The following is a 12,615-nucleotide window of genomic DNA, read 5'->3' as shown; positions in this document are numbered from 1 at the left end:
CGGACTCTCATTTTCAATCACAAAGGAGGGAGGGGTGGAGTGAAGAGAGGTGTATAGTGTGGGGGTGTGGACATTTATTACATTATCTTCCAAAAATGCGAAAAAAATGCAAAAAAAATCAATCAGGGGGGGGGGGATTCTTGGGTGCGATAGTTGGACGGTATTTCAAACATAAAATAATAAAAATAAATATTTGTGTTTTTTAACCGTTTCAAAAAAAAAATGTGGGGGGTGAGGTGGGGGGGGGGTATAGTGTGAGGGTGTGGTGGTAATTTTTGAGATGATCTTACAAAAAAAAAAAAAATTAGGGGGGGGGGGGATTCGGGTGGGGAAAGGGGGGGTGGGGGGGATTCTTGGGTGCGATGGTTGGACGGTATTTCAAACATAAAATAATAAAAATAAATAGTTGTGTTTTTTAACCGTTTAAAAAAAAATTGGGCGGTGGGGTGGGGGGGGGTATAGTTTGAGGGTGTGGTGGTCATTTGTGAGATGATCTTAAAAGAAAAAAAAACAAGGGACAAAATTGTCACAAAACCAGGTTTTCATTGTGAAAAAAAAATATGATAAAGGGAGAAAACTCAAACTGAACTTTTGAAATGACCAAAAAAAATTAACCCCCTTTGTAATTTTTTTTTTTTTAATCTATTTTTAGTCGTGGCGACCTTGACATTGGAGATATTGACGTGATTCTTTCGTGGGACACACCGTCCCATGATGGTGAACAAATGTGCCAAATGATTTTAAAATCTCACAATGAATGACATAGTTATGGCTCAGACAAGCTCATTTATGGCCATTTTTGACCTTTGAACTCAAAGTGTGACCTTGACCTTGGAGATATCGACGTAATTATTTCGCGCGACACACCGTCCAATGATGGTGAACAAATGTGCCAAATGATTTTAAAATCTGACGATGAACGACATAGTTATGGCTCGGACAAGCTCATTTATGGCCATTTTTGACCTTTGAACTCAAAGTGTGACCTTGACCTTGGAGATATCGACGTAATTATTTCGCGCGACACACCGTCCAATGATGGTGAACAAATGTGCCAAATGATTTTAAAATCTGACAATGAACGACATAGTTATGGCCCGGACAAGCTTATTCCGCCAGCCCGCCAGCCAGCCAGCCAGCCAGCCCGCCCGCATTCGCCAATCTAATAACCAGTTTTTTCCTTCGGAAAACCTGGTTAAAAAAAAATAGGGGGGGGGGGATTCGGGGGAGAGGGGGGGGGGGGGGGGGTGGAGTCTATTATGGTATGTCAGGTAAGAGTAGTTTTGTCAAAGTATCAATCAAATCTAATCATAAATAAAGAAGTTATGGCAATTTTAGCAAAATTTAATAATTTGACCTTGAGAGTCAAGGTCATTCAAAGGTCAAGGTAAAATTCAACTTGCCAGGTACAGTTACCTCATGATAGCATGAAAGTATTTGAAGTTTGAAAGCAATAGCCTTGATACTGTAGGAATAAAGTGGACCTAAACACAAAACTTAACCAAATTTTCAATTTTCTAAGTATAAAAAGGGCACATAATTCTGTCAAAATGCCAGTCAGAGTTACATTACTTCTGCACAGTCCCCTTATGATAGTTAGTAAGTGTTGCAAGTATGAAAGCAATAGCTTTGATACTTAAGGAATAAAATGGACCTAAACACAAAACTTAACCAAAATTTTCAATTTTCTAAGTATAAAAAGGGCACATAATTCTGTCAAAATGCACGCCAGAGTTATCTAACTTTGCCTGCCCAGTCCCCTTATGATAGTAAGTAAGTGTACCAAGTTTGAATGCAATAGCATTGATACTTTCTGAAAAAAGTGGACCTAAACGCAAAACTTAACCAAAATTTTCAATTTTCTAAGTATAAAAAGGGCACATAATTCAGTCAAAATGCACGCCAAAGTTATCTAACTTTGCCTGCCCAGTCCCCTCATGATAGTAAGTAAGTGTACCAAGTTTGAATGCAATAGCATTGATACTTTCTGAGAAAAGTGGACCTAAATGCAAAACTTAACCGGACGCCGACGCCGAGGTGATGACAATTAAACTCATAATTTTTTTTCAAAAAATAGATGAGCTAAAAATGAGTGAAAATCTCTGACTTGGCCCCGCCCCAACCCCCATAACTTTTGATCCAGGGGTCAGATCAAAATTCCGTCACTGTCACCGTCGCACATAAGCTCATAGCTAACAAGAATGTAAGTTTCAAGGTTCTAGTGCTAATAGTGTAGGAGGAGCAGGTGGCCAGGACGGACGGACAGATGCACATCAATACACTATCCCAACTTTTTCTCCGAAAAATGTGGGGATAATCAAAATTGATTTGACGCATAAAATTCTTGTATGTTAAATCAGTTAATGTTAGAATCAACAGCTTCAGCAAGATTAAGTTGAGTTGAGACATTTTATGAAACAACCTGTTTCCTGGGTAGTACCTGGTGTCTCAAGGGTGATTTTAAGAACACAATCCCACTCAAGGGATCAATAGTCAATTCAACAGCAGCGATTTTCCTTGTCCAATTGGGAAAAGTACCTGTACCGGTCCAATTGGGAAAAATCGAGTCGTGAAAACCTCAAAATTGGGAAAAATCGAGTCGTGAAAACCTCAAATTGGGAAATTGGTGTATTTGATTTTTTGCTCCCAAATACTTTAAAATTGATAACCAAGTCAGTGTTTTCAAGCTGTAAATATTATATAAACCTAGGTTCAAGCTATAGAGCTGTAAAGGGAAACAAACTACCGTATACGTGCGCTTATAAGACGCATTTTTAAGAGTCAAATTAATAAGTAAAAGTGGGGGTTGCGTCTTATAAGCGAGATACTTGTGAAAATAAGCGAAATTTTTCAAAATATCGAGTTTACTGGGCTTACGCTGGCCAAGTTGGACACTTGTAAATTGTTTTGAATCATCGCGGCAGCCATTTGCATTTTCTCTTAAGTCTGTATTTGCCCGTACCGTGTATCGGAACGCTATGTTCAGTTACCGATTTACTTGAAATAAAATGTATCGTTATTGATTTTGTTGTCTATTATTTTTTATTTGAATTTTGTTATTTTGGGGTCGTAAGGCGTTATATTGTCCATGGTTATACTTGAAAAGTTTTTATCACCCGATTGTCTGCGCGCGACGTCGTTAAATGTCATATAAATTGGACATAATAGTAAACGTGTGTAAGCGGCGACACGATGCCAAACATGCTTAAAATAACAGCAAAATCAGTTCGCAGTTTGAAACTGTTAATTGTTAAATAAACACGCGATTACAAGTGCTTCTTGACAAATTTGTATCACCTGATCGTCTTTGTTCGACGCTGTTAATTGTCAATTAAGACATATTTGGCAATAAGGGTATCGTCTGAAAATAGTTACCAGTTTGCAACTGTCAATTGTTAAATAAACACGTTCATTCAGACGACCCCCTTATGCCGATGACACCTTATTTATTAGGGACCCACGACAGCGGGAGCAAAGAGCGACCGCATGCAATTATCCACAGGTGGCTTTCTTCTTGACCCGTGATTTCACTCTATCACGCGATTGGCTTATTTTATGAAAGTAGGCATTACCTATAGACAAGGGGCGTAACATTTGCATAATCAAGGTAATCTATATCTGCCTCTTAGTTTTCAATACCCGTCAAACAATACAATTATATTTACAAATTACAACTACTGGAATCGTCAAAATGAAACGCAAACGTAACTCTTATGATCTCAAACTCAATGGATGGTACACAGGACGACGAGTTGTTTGTTGATCTTGTGGAAAATCGCGATCAATCTGAGGATGTATCTGCCTGTGCAAAGGTTAGTGATTGCGACGATGATGATGATGATATCGGCGATTGGGTTTACGATGACAATCTCACTAGTGAGGAATTCTACGAACTGTTCGGTGAAAGCGATGATGAGGATTTCGAGGGATTTTAAAATGACTGATACGATCAATTACGAACGTAATATGTTTGAAATTGTTATGGCAAATTGATTAAATACGCAATTGTTAGAAATTGTGTTAATTTGATAATTATTTTTACTGTATGAATAATACTTGAAAATAAATTAAAACCTACTTATATATCATGAAATAAACAAATATTATTTACTTTGTTATTTGATTGTTTTATTTTTCGGACTTGCGTGAATTACTAATTGTATGCAGCGCGAGTTTGAAAAATTCTCAATGTGTTTCTTATTGATTTTCTTCAACATTCTGCCGTTTTTCGGCCGATGAAAACGGCAAAATTTGGCCGCGTCTTACACGCGGGTCAGTCTTAAATCCACCGATTATAAAGTCCGAAATCGGGGTGCGTCTTATAAGCGAGGGCGTCTTATAAGCGCACGTATACGGTAAATGTTGCTTAAAAAAAAAAAATTTTTTTTTTTTTTTTTTACCTTTAATTGGGAATTTAAGGACAGCAATTGGGAAATTTGTATTTTTTTCGTAATTGGGAAAGTGCCGTTTACCGGTACTTTATAAAGAAGGAGGAAAATCGCTGAACAGGGATTTCAATAGATTTTAAAAACCAGAAGTCAATGACCCCTGGACTGAAATTTTGAGGAGTCAAATTGAAAAATGCTGGGGTCAATTTTGAAGCGCGTTAATTGTGTTTTGTCTGTATTATTCAATTTTTTAGATAAAAACATGCTCCAAGAGTTACACAATATCTTAAAAAGTTATACAGCGTTATTAAATAAAAATACCATGATACACAGCACAACATATTTTAATGACAGGCTTTTCCGCCCTATGCCATGTGTCAGAAATTCCGCCCCATTCCCAATGCAAATCTGGTTGTGTTTTTCCCAATTGAAAAAAAAATTCCCTATTCCCCCCCCCCCCCAAAAAAAATTTTTTTTTTTTTTTTTTTTACCTTTAAATCTATAAGTTAACCTGATCCGGTGTTGGAAATAGAAAGTGTTGCATAATTAAATAATCTGTTGCCTTGAATTTGTTTTAAAAACTGTAAAATATGTTAATGATTATTTAACACTTTCCTTATTTTCCTCAAAATCCGGCGCTTCGCACGATTTTTTTCACCTCAAAAAAGGCCAGGCCTTTTCCCCAAATTCAGATTAAAAAACCTGAACTTATCTCACATGTTCATAATACTTTGTAAAATTTTAATAATAAGTTATCAAATAGTCGTTATTTACCAGTTAACCGCTTCTTTGAAATATAAGAAACACTATTTACATGCGATAATTTTTCCCAATTGAGCCAATTTTGCGAATAATTTGTTTCCCAAAATGGGGGTTTTCACGACGCGAAATTCCCAAAATTCCAGTGTGGCGTATTACACAAAGATAAGGACAAAATATCAATAATTTGTGCAAACTATATCGACTTTAAGTTTTTCAAAAACAAAACATGTTCATTTTACAACTTTTATTATTTCTATCACTATACTATGTTTATTTGTAAAAACAATAAATGCTCATTAAAATCTACTTCATCATAACCCATTTAAGTAATTTAAGATATGTACCTGTAGCACCTTTTCATCACATATTATCCTCGTTATATTACATGTATCATCATCCGTATGATAGCTTTTGTACAAAAACACAATCTAAATGCATGGAACATCTAGTATATCTACATGTATTACTGTTTATCCGAATACTATACATGTCCGAAATATATTCACTTACAAATGCCTTACCAGTAGTAGTTTTACTTTAATAATCCGAATTTTCCTTGTTGTTATCTGGTTTAACAAACCTTATTTAATGTTTGTTAAATCCAGTTAATGCTATCTCCATTATTGAATCACCATTACTTGTAATTTGAATTGTTGTTGTTGTTTGAATCGCCATTTTTTAATTGAATGCGGGTTTAATGTTAAGTTATAATACGTCCGCCATTTACAATGTCAAAGGTCAAGACGTAGCAATTTAATTCTACTCAGATAATTTATATCTAATCGAGGAAATATGTTTTCTTAATGTTTATGTGTAGTACTATGACTTGTTAGTATAAAAAAACAACGCCCGGGGTAGACCTCTTTTCCCTCGATTATAGACCGAGTTTCAAATACTGAAACATTAATTTTGATTAGGAGCACAGAGGTATTTATTACCATGGAACTCGAGATGTTACATGACTGACGCACGGGTCAAATTTTCGAAGCGTCAAAATTACGCACGGCAGAAAAAAGGGTTGCATCAAAAACAAGTCATTTTTAATTTGCTCGCGTCAAAACGCAGGATTCTGCGTCTATTGAAATCCCTGATTCAATATTTGATTAGGTTCCATTTACTGTCCATATTCAACAATTATCTAAATGGTAGACATTAACAAAGATAAGTTTCATAATTACAATGTTAAATAATATGTAAACAATATTATTTAGAGTTCTTAGCAGATCACACGCTTATAGCAGTTTTATGATGTATTTTAGTAACGGTGTGTTGTCCAAATTCTTAAAGGGTAATTTTCTTGATTGTTTTATAAAAGAATGTCAAACGAAAATAAAAAAAACCAACCATATGGAGCTAAATATATTTAAACTTAACTTTAACAGTTACATTTAGTAGCTTTATATGCAGAATATTTATAAATGGTCAGTTATGGCTCTGTCCATAATTTTTCAAGTCGACACCGTTACGAAGAAAATTTCATCTACCTCACGGGAATGACACGGGGATACAACTTTTTCCGAAAAGTAAACATTCTTTCAACCTTTTATGTCATAATTAAGCAATGAACAGAGCACGAAAAAAGTGAAAATCATCAAAAAGTAAGTAAAATATTGAATGTACTTATTTTCAGTGTCAACACCATTCTTCCATTTTCTTTGCTATTTCCACTTCCTGTTCTTTTATGATTTTCAAATATTATGTATTCCTCGATGCCACAAAATAATGTGTGTGTAATGTGTTTTTGAGACCATTAAGTAGACAAGTAGCATGCTGTTTGTGGATGATCAAATGCCTGAATGTCATCACCGTTACAGTCCACACGGTTACGCTGAATGAGTAACGGTGACGACAACATCGTAACAGTGTGCACAAATATATAAACACATTATGGTGTGAATAAACTTCTTTTTAATATCGCCGATTGTTTTTCAAACAACATCGCAAATTTTACATGGAATTTATCAAACAAAAATGGAGAATTAATACAATTGGAATCAGTTCTGTCAGAATTCCCAAATGTCATCACCATTACGTTCCACACTGTTACGCTGAATGAGAAACGGTGTTGACAACATCGTAACGGTGTGGAGAAATTTATACAAACAATATGATGCGAATTAAATTCGTATTCATATCCCCGATTGTCTTTCAAACAACATCACAAATTTTACATGGAACTTATCTGACATACTTTCTAGTAGAAAACACGATGCGAATAAACAAGAATATGAAAGTATAAGATAATCTGTCCACACCGTTACAAATGTGACAACACCGTTACGTTGCATAAAAAAGAAGACTTTTATATACATTAAGATTCAACAAAAACTGCAAACGTGTTTTAACATCATAAAGTCTTCAAAAATTAGGTGTCCAATAAAAGAAGAATTTTGTATATAAACATGTACCCAAACATTTGATAGAAATTCTTAAAGTTGTAAAACTTAATTAAAATGTTCACTTTATACAATGAAACAACGCCAAAAAATTCATTTAAATTAAGTTGAAATAAAATAATATTATCAAACAAGTATTTATGTCCATAACGGTGTTCTCTTCACAGCTTTTGACGTGCGTCAAATAAGCCTTCATATTCGCGATCTGGGTCACATTAGGTCGTGCCAAGCTTAGGATGACGTCCGTCTGACATGTACCTTACTGATAAACGGTCTGTCGACACTGCTTTACTAATTGTGTTTTTGAATATTTTTTTATTAAGAATGGAACCTAATCAAATATTCACCTCAATACAGAGACCCCACAGTTGCTAAGGATTAAAGCGGACACCATATCCAATACGACGAAGCAAATACCTATAGAATACACAGATTGGACACTGTCGTCTTCGCTATAGCGATATGCGATAATATCTAACGGCGGACGCAGGTCACGTGACATTGATTTTGGAGATGCCGGTGTACCTGTAGATTCTTCCCTGTTCCAGCTTCTGTCGGCCATTTTGTTTTAAAGCAATCAATTATGGGCAAGGTCGGTCACTGCAAACAGACATATTGAATTTTTTTTTGTGTAAATAAAAATAAGTTTTTATTTTCTTTGTTGATAATGCTTCAGGTTTTGGTAGTTATTATTCTTATGTATTATCAATTTATTGGAATTTGAAAGACAACAATGGATTTGTTCATTTTCGATAATTTTTTAAAAACTGAAAGGCCCAAACGATTTATAAAAAAAACTTCTTCATTTCTCATCACAGATTGATTAAGTAAGATGGTTATGCTAGGTGAGATGTTAATCTAGGTATGATTTATCAAAAGTAGATGAAAATAAGGCATTTTAAAGGATTTTGCCTTTGTACAATTTTATACTGTTATTTCATTCAATCATTTTCACACCTGTCGCCAAAGTGGTTTGTTTCTTTTTGAAAATCTTTTCTAATTCTCATCCCAAATCGTTGACGTATGATATTTATGCTAGGAGAGATGTTAATCTAAGTATAAATTACAAAAACGTACAAGAAAATGTTCAATTTAAAGGATTTGGCCTTATTCCCGGGTTCGACATTAACTTTTTTTACAGCAAGACCGTCGGACCAGCTCCTCTTAAAATGTACTAGCCCGAACCTGATGTCTACTAGACCACAAATGACATAGCAAATGAACACAATTGTGTCATGTAACTGTTTAATCAGGATTTTTCAGTAAATAATCAGTGAACAACAGATCTTTTTTTATGCATAAAGTAAAACAATAAAATAAAACTTTTTTTTGCTTTTCACCGTCAAATTCAATCCATCATTCCATGCGAACTGACTCGATTTTCCATTTAGGATAAAATTGACGTTTTCGTGTTTCTTCATATTTACGTTTCGTGTCAGTTTAAGCGTCGGATTCTTTTTTATTAACTGATTTGTCGGACGAAAATCTGAACTTGAACAAAGCCATTCTTTAAATTACATTCTCTTGTCTGCTACGAAAAAATGTTTACATTGACAATACCGATTTTCGATAGAAGTCGTAAAATCATGCTCTACAATTTTACGACACTTCAGAAAATCATTAATATTCATGACAACTTGACCAATTGAAACAAGCAATTTCTGCAGGAAGCTCTCCTTTGCGTCTAAAAATAGCGATGAATCTTGCGGATGCTCCGCGTTTATTAAAATCAAAGATCTATAGGTCTTTGTTTAAATACACTAGTTGTAATGTAAATAACGGATACGAGAGCAATTTTACACATTAAAAATAAACGTTTTCACAGCAGTTAGTTATAGTTATATGAATCAGTATAGATTTTTTTATGTACGACCAGTCGGACAAGCTAACCCGCAGTTTAACTAGCCCGACCACCGATCTTACTAGACAATGTCTGTCGGACGTGCCTTAGTGTCGAACCCTGCCTTATTCAATGTTGGTACAATTTTAAGCTCTTTTCCTCTGTTGTACACGATTGCTGTCAAACGTGTTTTTGTTCTTTATGATAAACTTTTTCATTTTTCATCCCAAATAAATAAAGTCAGATTTTTATGCTTGGTGATATGTTTATCTAGGTTTGAATTAAACAAACTGGAGGAAAATGTTCATTTTAAAGGATTTTGGCCTTGTACAAAGTTGGTACAATTTTTAGCTCTTATACCCTATTGTACACACCTGTCGTCAAACGTGCTTTGGTTCATTATGAAAACCTTTGTCATTTTTCATACAAACATAACATCTTCTTCAGTTCGCTAATTAATCCGACAATTAACACGCGGGTGAATTTTTTTTTCTTTTCGCGAAATCCAAGTCCATGACACTTAGAGCTTTTATTAATTACCAATAGAAAAAAAAACTTGGTTACAAACACAACTTTAATAACTCATGAATAAGATCTAAATAAAAAATAGAGAATTAAAAAATTGAAAAAATCCACAGAATCAATATTGAAATATGACTAACTGAAACCGTTTTTGGATCGAACGATCATAGCATTTATTGTACTGTAATGTTTTTTTTATCAGAGACCTAGATCTATGTGTCCACATATATCTACTGTATCCATTTTCAAATAATATTATTTTATAGGGTTTTAAATGTTTGAATTAAAAATGTATACAACAAAATTTTATCAGCAAAACCCTTTCAAATAAATTATTCAACGGCATTCTCGCCGTGATTTGGAAATTCTTATAGCGCAATTACTTCAACGATCGCGGCATTATAAATTCTTACTTAAGTTAATAAAATCGAGATCTTGTAAAAGCATAATTACTCATGTTTCTATGAAACTTTATTTAATAAAAATCGGATCACTATTGACCAAGTTACAGCCACCTTTCTATAGTGCCGTAACATTTTCGCATAACTTTGCTCGATACTCGTAGCCGTTGCTACTGGACACGTCGCTATCTTATCGCAATCGTGATACATCGGCTATCTTCGGACTCCTGTGATTGATTTATGGAATAAATCGTCTGCTGATCCTAAGTGTCATTATCAGTTTCTCGACAACGTGACCCCGCCGCGAAATAGCCGATAAGGCGTGAAGTTTCCAATCTGTGTATTCTATAGGTCTTAGGCTGAAGCCACTGAACCAGCTTTGAATTCCAGAGTTTAAAAAAGCACACAATTATAAGATATTTGATCTTAAAGCTTGGCAGCTTTAAAACACGTTTTCATCAAGCAAAACATAAGATTAAATTTGTTGGATGCATTACTTTTTTATTGAAAATGAAAGTCTTGTAATGTTTTGTACAAAATAATTTCCATATATATGTATTCCAATACATGGTTATTTAATATCTAAGCCTTTGCCCGTTAATAAGGTAGCATCTATTATCATATTAATTTATTTAAAGAAAACAAGACGTGATAAAAAAAACTTTTACCATTGTGAGTCTGTCAAATATTCGCGCGCTTTGCTGGTTTTATAACATATATTATTTTCTGGAGCACGGAGAAGTTCTTCCGAGACAAGGCGCTGAATAATACCAGTTAACTTATGCCATTTATTGATGTAAAATATTTAAAGTAGGTGATTTCGCGTTATATGATACTTATAACATATTTACATATAATGTCTACTAGAATAGAGGTACAAATGAAATTTTTACACATTTTGTTGCACAGTTTCCGGATATTGCTTTTTCGGAACATCGGAAGCTACATGCATGATAAAAAACACTCATTTGATAATAGGCGCTACCTAATTCACGGGCAAAAGCTTATTCGATAACATTGTAAAGTAATAATTTGGACATTATTGTGTAAAAAACATTATTATTGTTTTAATGCAAAAATAATACATCCAAACAATTGGCCATTTAAAGAAACTTCAGTCATACATGCCAGAATTTTTTAGGTCCAAAGCGGGACATTCCATAAAAAATTGTCGGGACATTTGACCAAAAAGCAGGACACCTAAAACGATTTATCATTCCACCTTTACTGTAGTCAGTATAGTACTAACAAAAACTCTTGATACTTTTATTCAAGACATAAAACATCTGATATGAAGCATGAAATCTAAAACATAACAATAACAGTTTTATTAAATAAGACAATAGCAAACAACGAAGATAATATTCATCTTTTTAGAGTCCAAATCTGGAACATTACGACAACAATACTCTTTCAATGGCAAACATTAACGCAGGGGAGGCTATCCAGTATACTGAAAGTACGGGTTACAGTTAACTATCTACCGAAGAGTTACATCAGCTTGACACGGAATGCGCGGCCTTATATTGGTATATTGCACATTCCGATAATCCCGCTATTTTGGAACTAAACATTGAATGTAAAAGACTCATGAATGACGTACAGTTAATTTTACAAAACAATTGTTTTGTAAACAGTTTCAAACAAAGACAAAAACAAACACATTTTCAAAATTTATTTCATTATAATACAACTATCGATAGCAATAAGCGACCACTATCTTGAAGACCACCATGGTGTGAATGCCTGATAAAATCAATAATTAGCCGATAAATGTTGATAAGGTGTCATAAACAACACTGCAGTCTTCGAAATTAGCTTTGAAAAGTTACATGCCAGTCGGGCCAGTTACTTAAGAATTTTTACATGCCCAACATATTTTTTACATGCCCAAACTTTTTTAACCAAAATTATAACTATAAATGGCGCGGCAGAGGCCGACGCGTATCCCCACGCCGAATGTTTGACCTAGGTGTGCCCCAGGGTTGGTAATGGGGCCATGCATAGCTGAGATTGACCGTATTGTCATAAGAGAAGTTCATCATCAATAAGAAGTGAATTGGTGTAGAAATGAAGAAGTTATAGTAAAAGGCAATTTTTGGTGGGTGTGACATATGTGGGCAGGGCGCCCCAGGGTTGGTAATTGTGCCATGCATAGTTGAGATTGACCATATTGTCATAAGAGAAGTTCAGTATCAATTTGAAGTGAATCGGTGTAGAAAAGAAGAAATTATAGTAAAAGGCAATTTTGGGTGGGTGTGGTCTATGTGGGCGGGGCCCCAGGGTTGGTAATGGGGCCATGCATA

At 34.7% G+C, this 12,615-nt stretch overlaps 2 protein-coding genes across 3 annotated transcripts in view; one reads left to right on the top strand and one right to left on the bottom strand.

Annotated features, from left to right (window-relative positions):
• The window catches only part of LOC127850803 (meiotic nuclear division protein 1 homolog), a 39,623-nt gene extending 28,549 nt beyond the window's left edge, over positions 1 to 11,074 (bottom strand). Inside the window, exon 1 of the mRNA XM_052384123.1 lies at positions 10,978 to 11,074. Coding sequence (XP_052240083.1) covers positions 10,978 to 10,980 — 3 coding nt within the window. The 5' untranslated portion in view covers positions 10,981 to 11,074. The remainder of the gene's footprint in view (positions 1 to 10,977) is intronic.
• LOC127850670 (mitogen-activated protein kinase 7-like) overlaps positions 11,040 to 12,615 on the top strand; it is a 72,950-nt gene continuing 71,374 nt past the window's right edge. Inside the window, exon 1 of one of the 2 annotated variants that reach the window (XM_052383866.1) lies at positions 11,040 to 11,183. The gene's annotated coding sequence lies outside the window, so the exon portion shown is untranslated. The remainder of the gene's footprint in view (positions 11,184 to 12,615) is intronic. The other variant, XM_052383876.1, reaches the window with a different exon arrangement.

The sequence above is a fragment of the Dreissena polymorpha genome, chromosome 1 (assembly GCF_020536995.1).
Source record: "Dreissena polymorpha isolate Duluth1 chromosome 1, UMN_Dpol_1.0, whole genome shotgun sequence".
In the NCBI taxonomy this organism is placed as follows: Eukaryota; Metazoa; Mollusca; class Bivalvia; order Myida; family Dreissenidae; genus Dreissena; species Dreissena polymorpha.
This window is presented reverse-complemented; position numbering and strand designations above follow the sequence as displayed.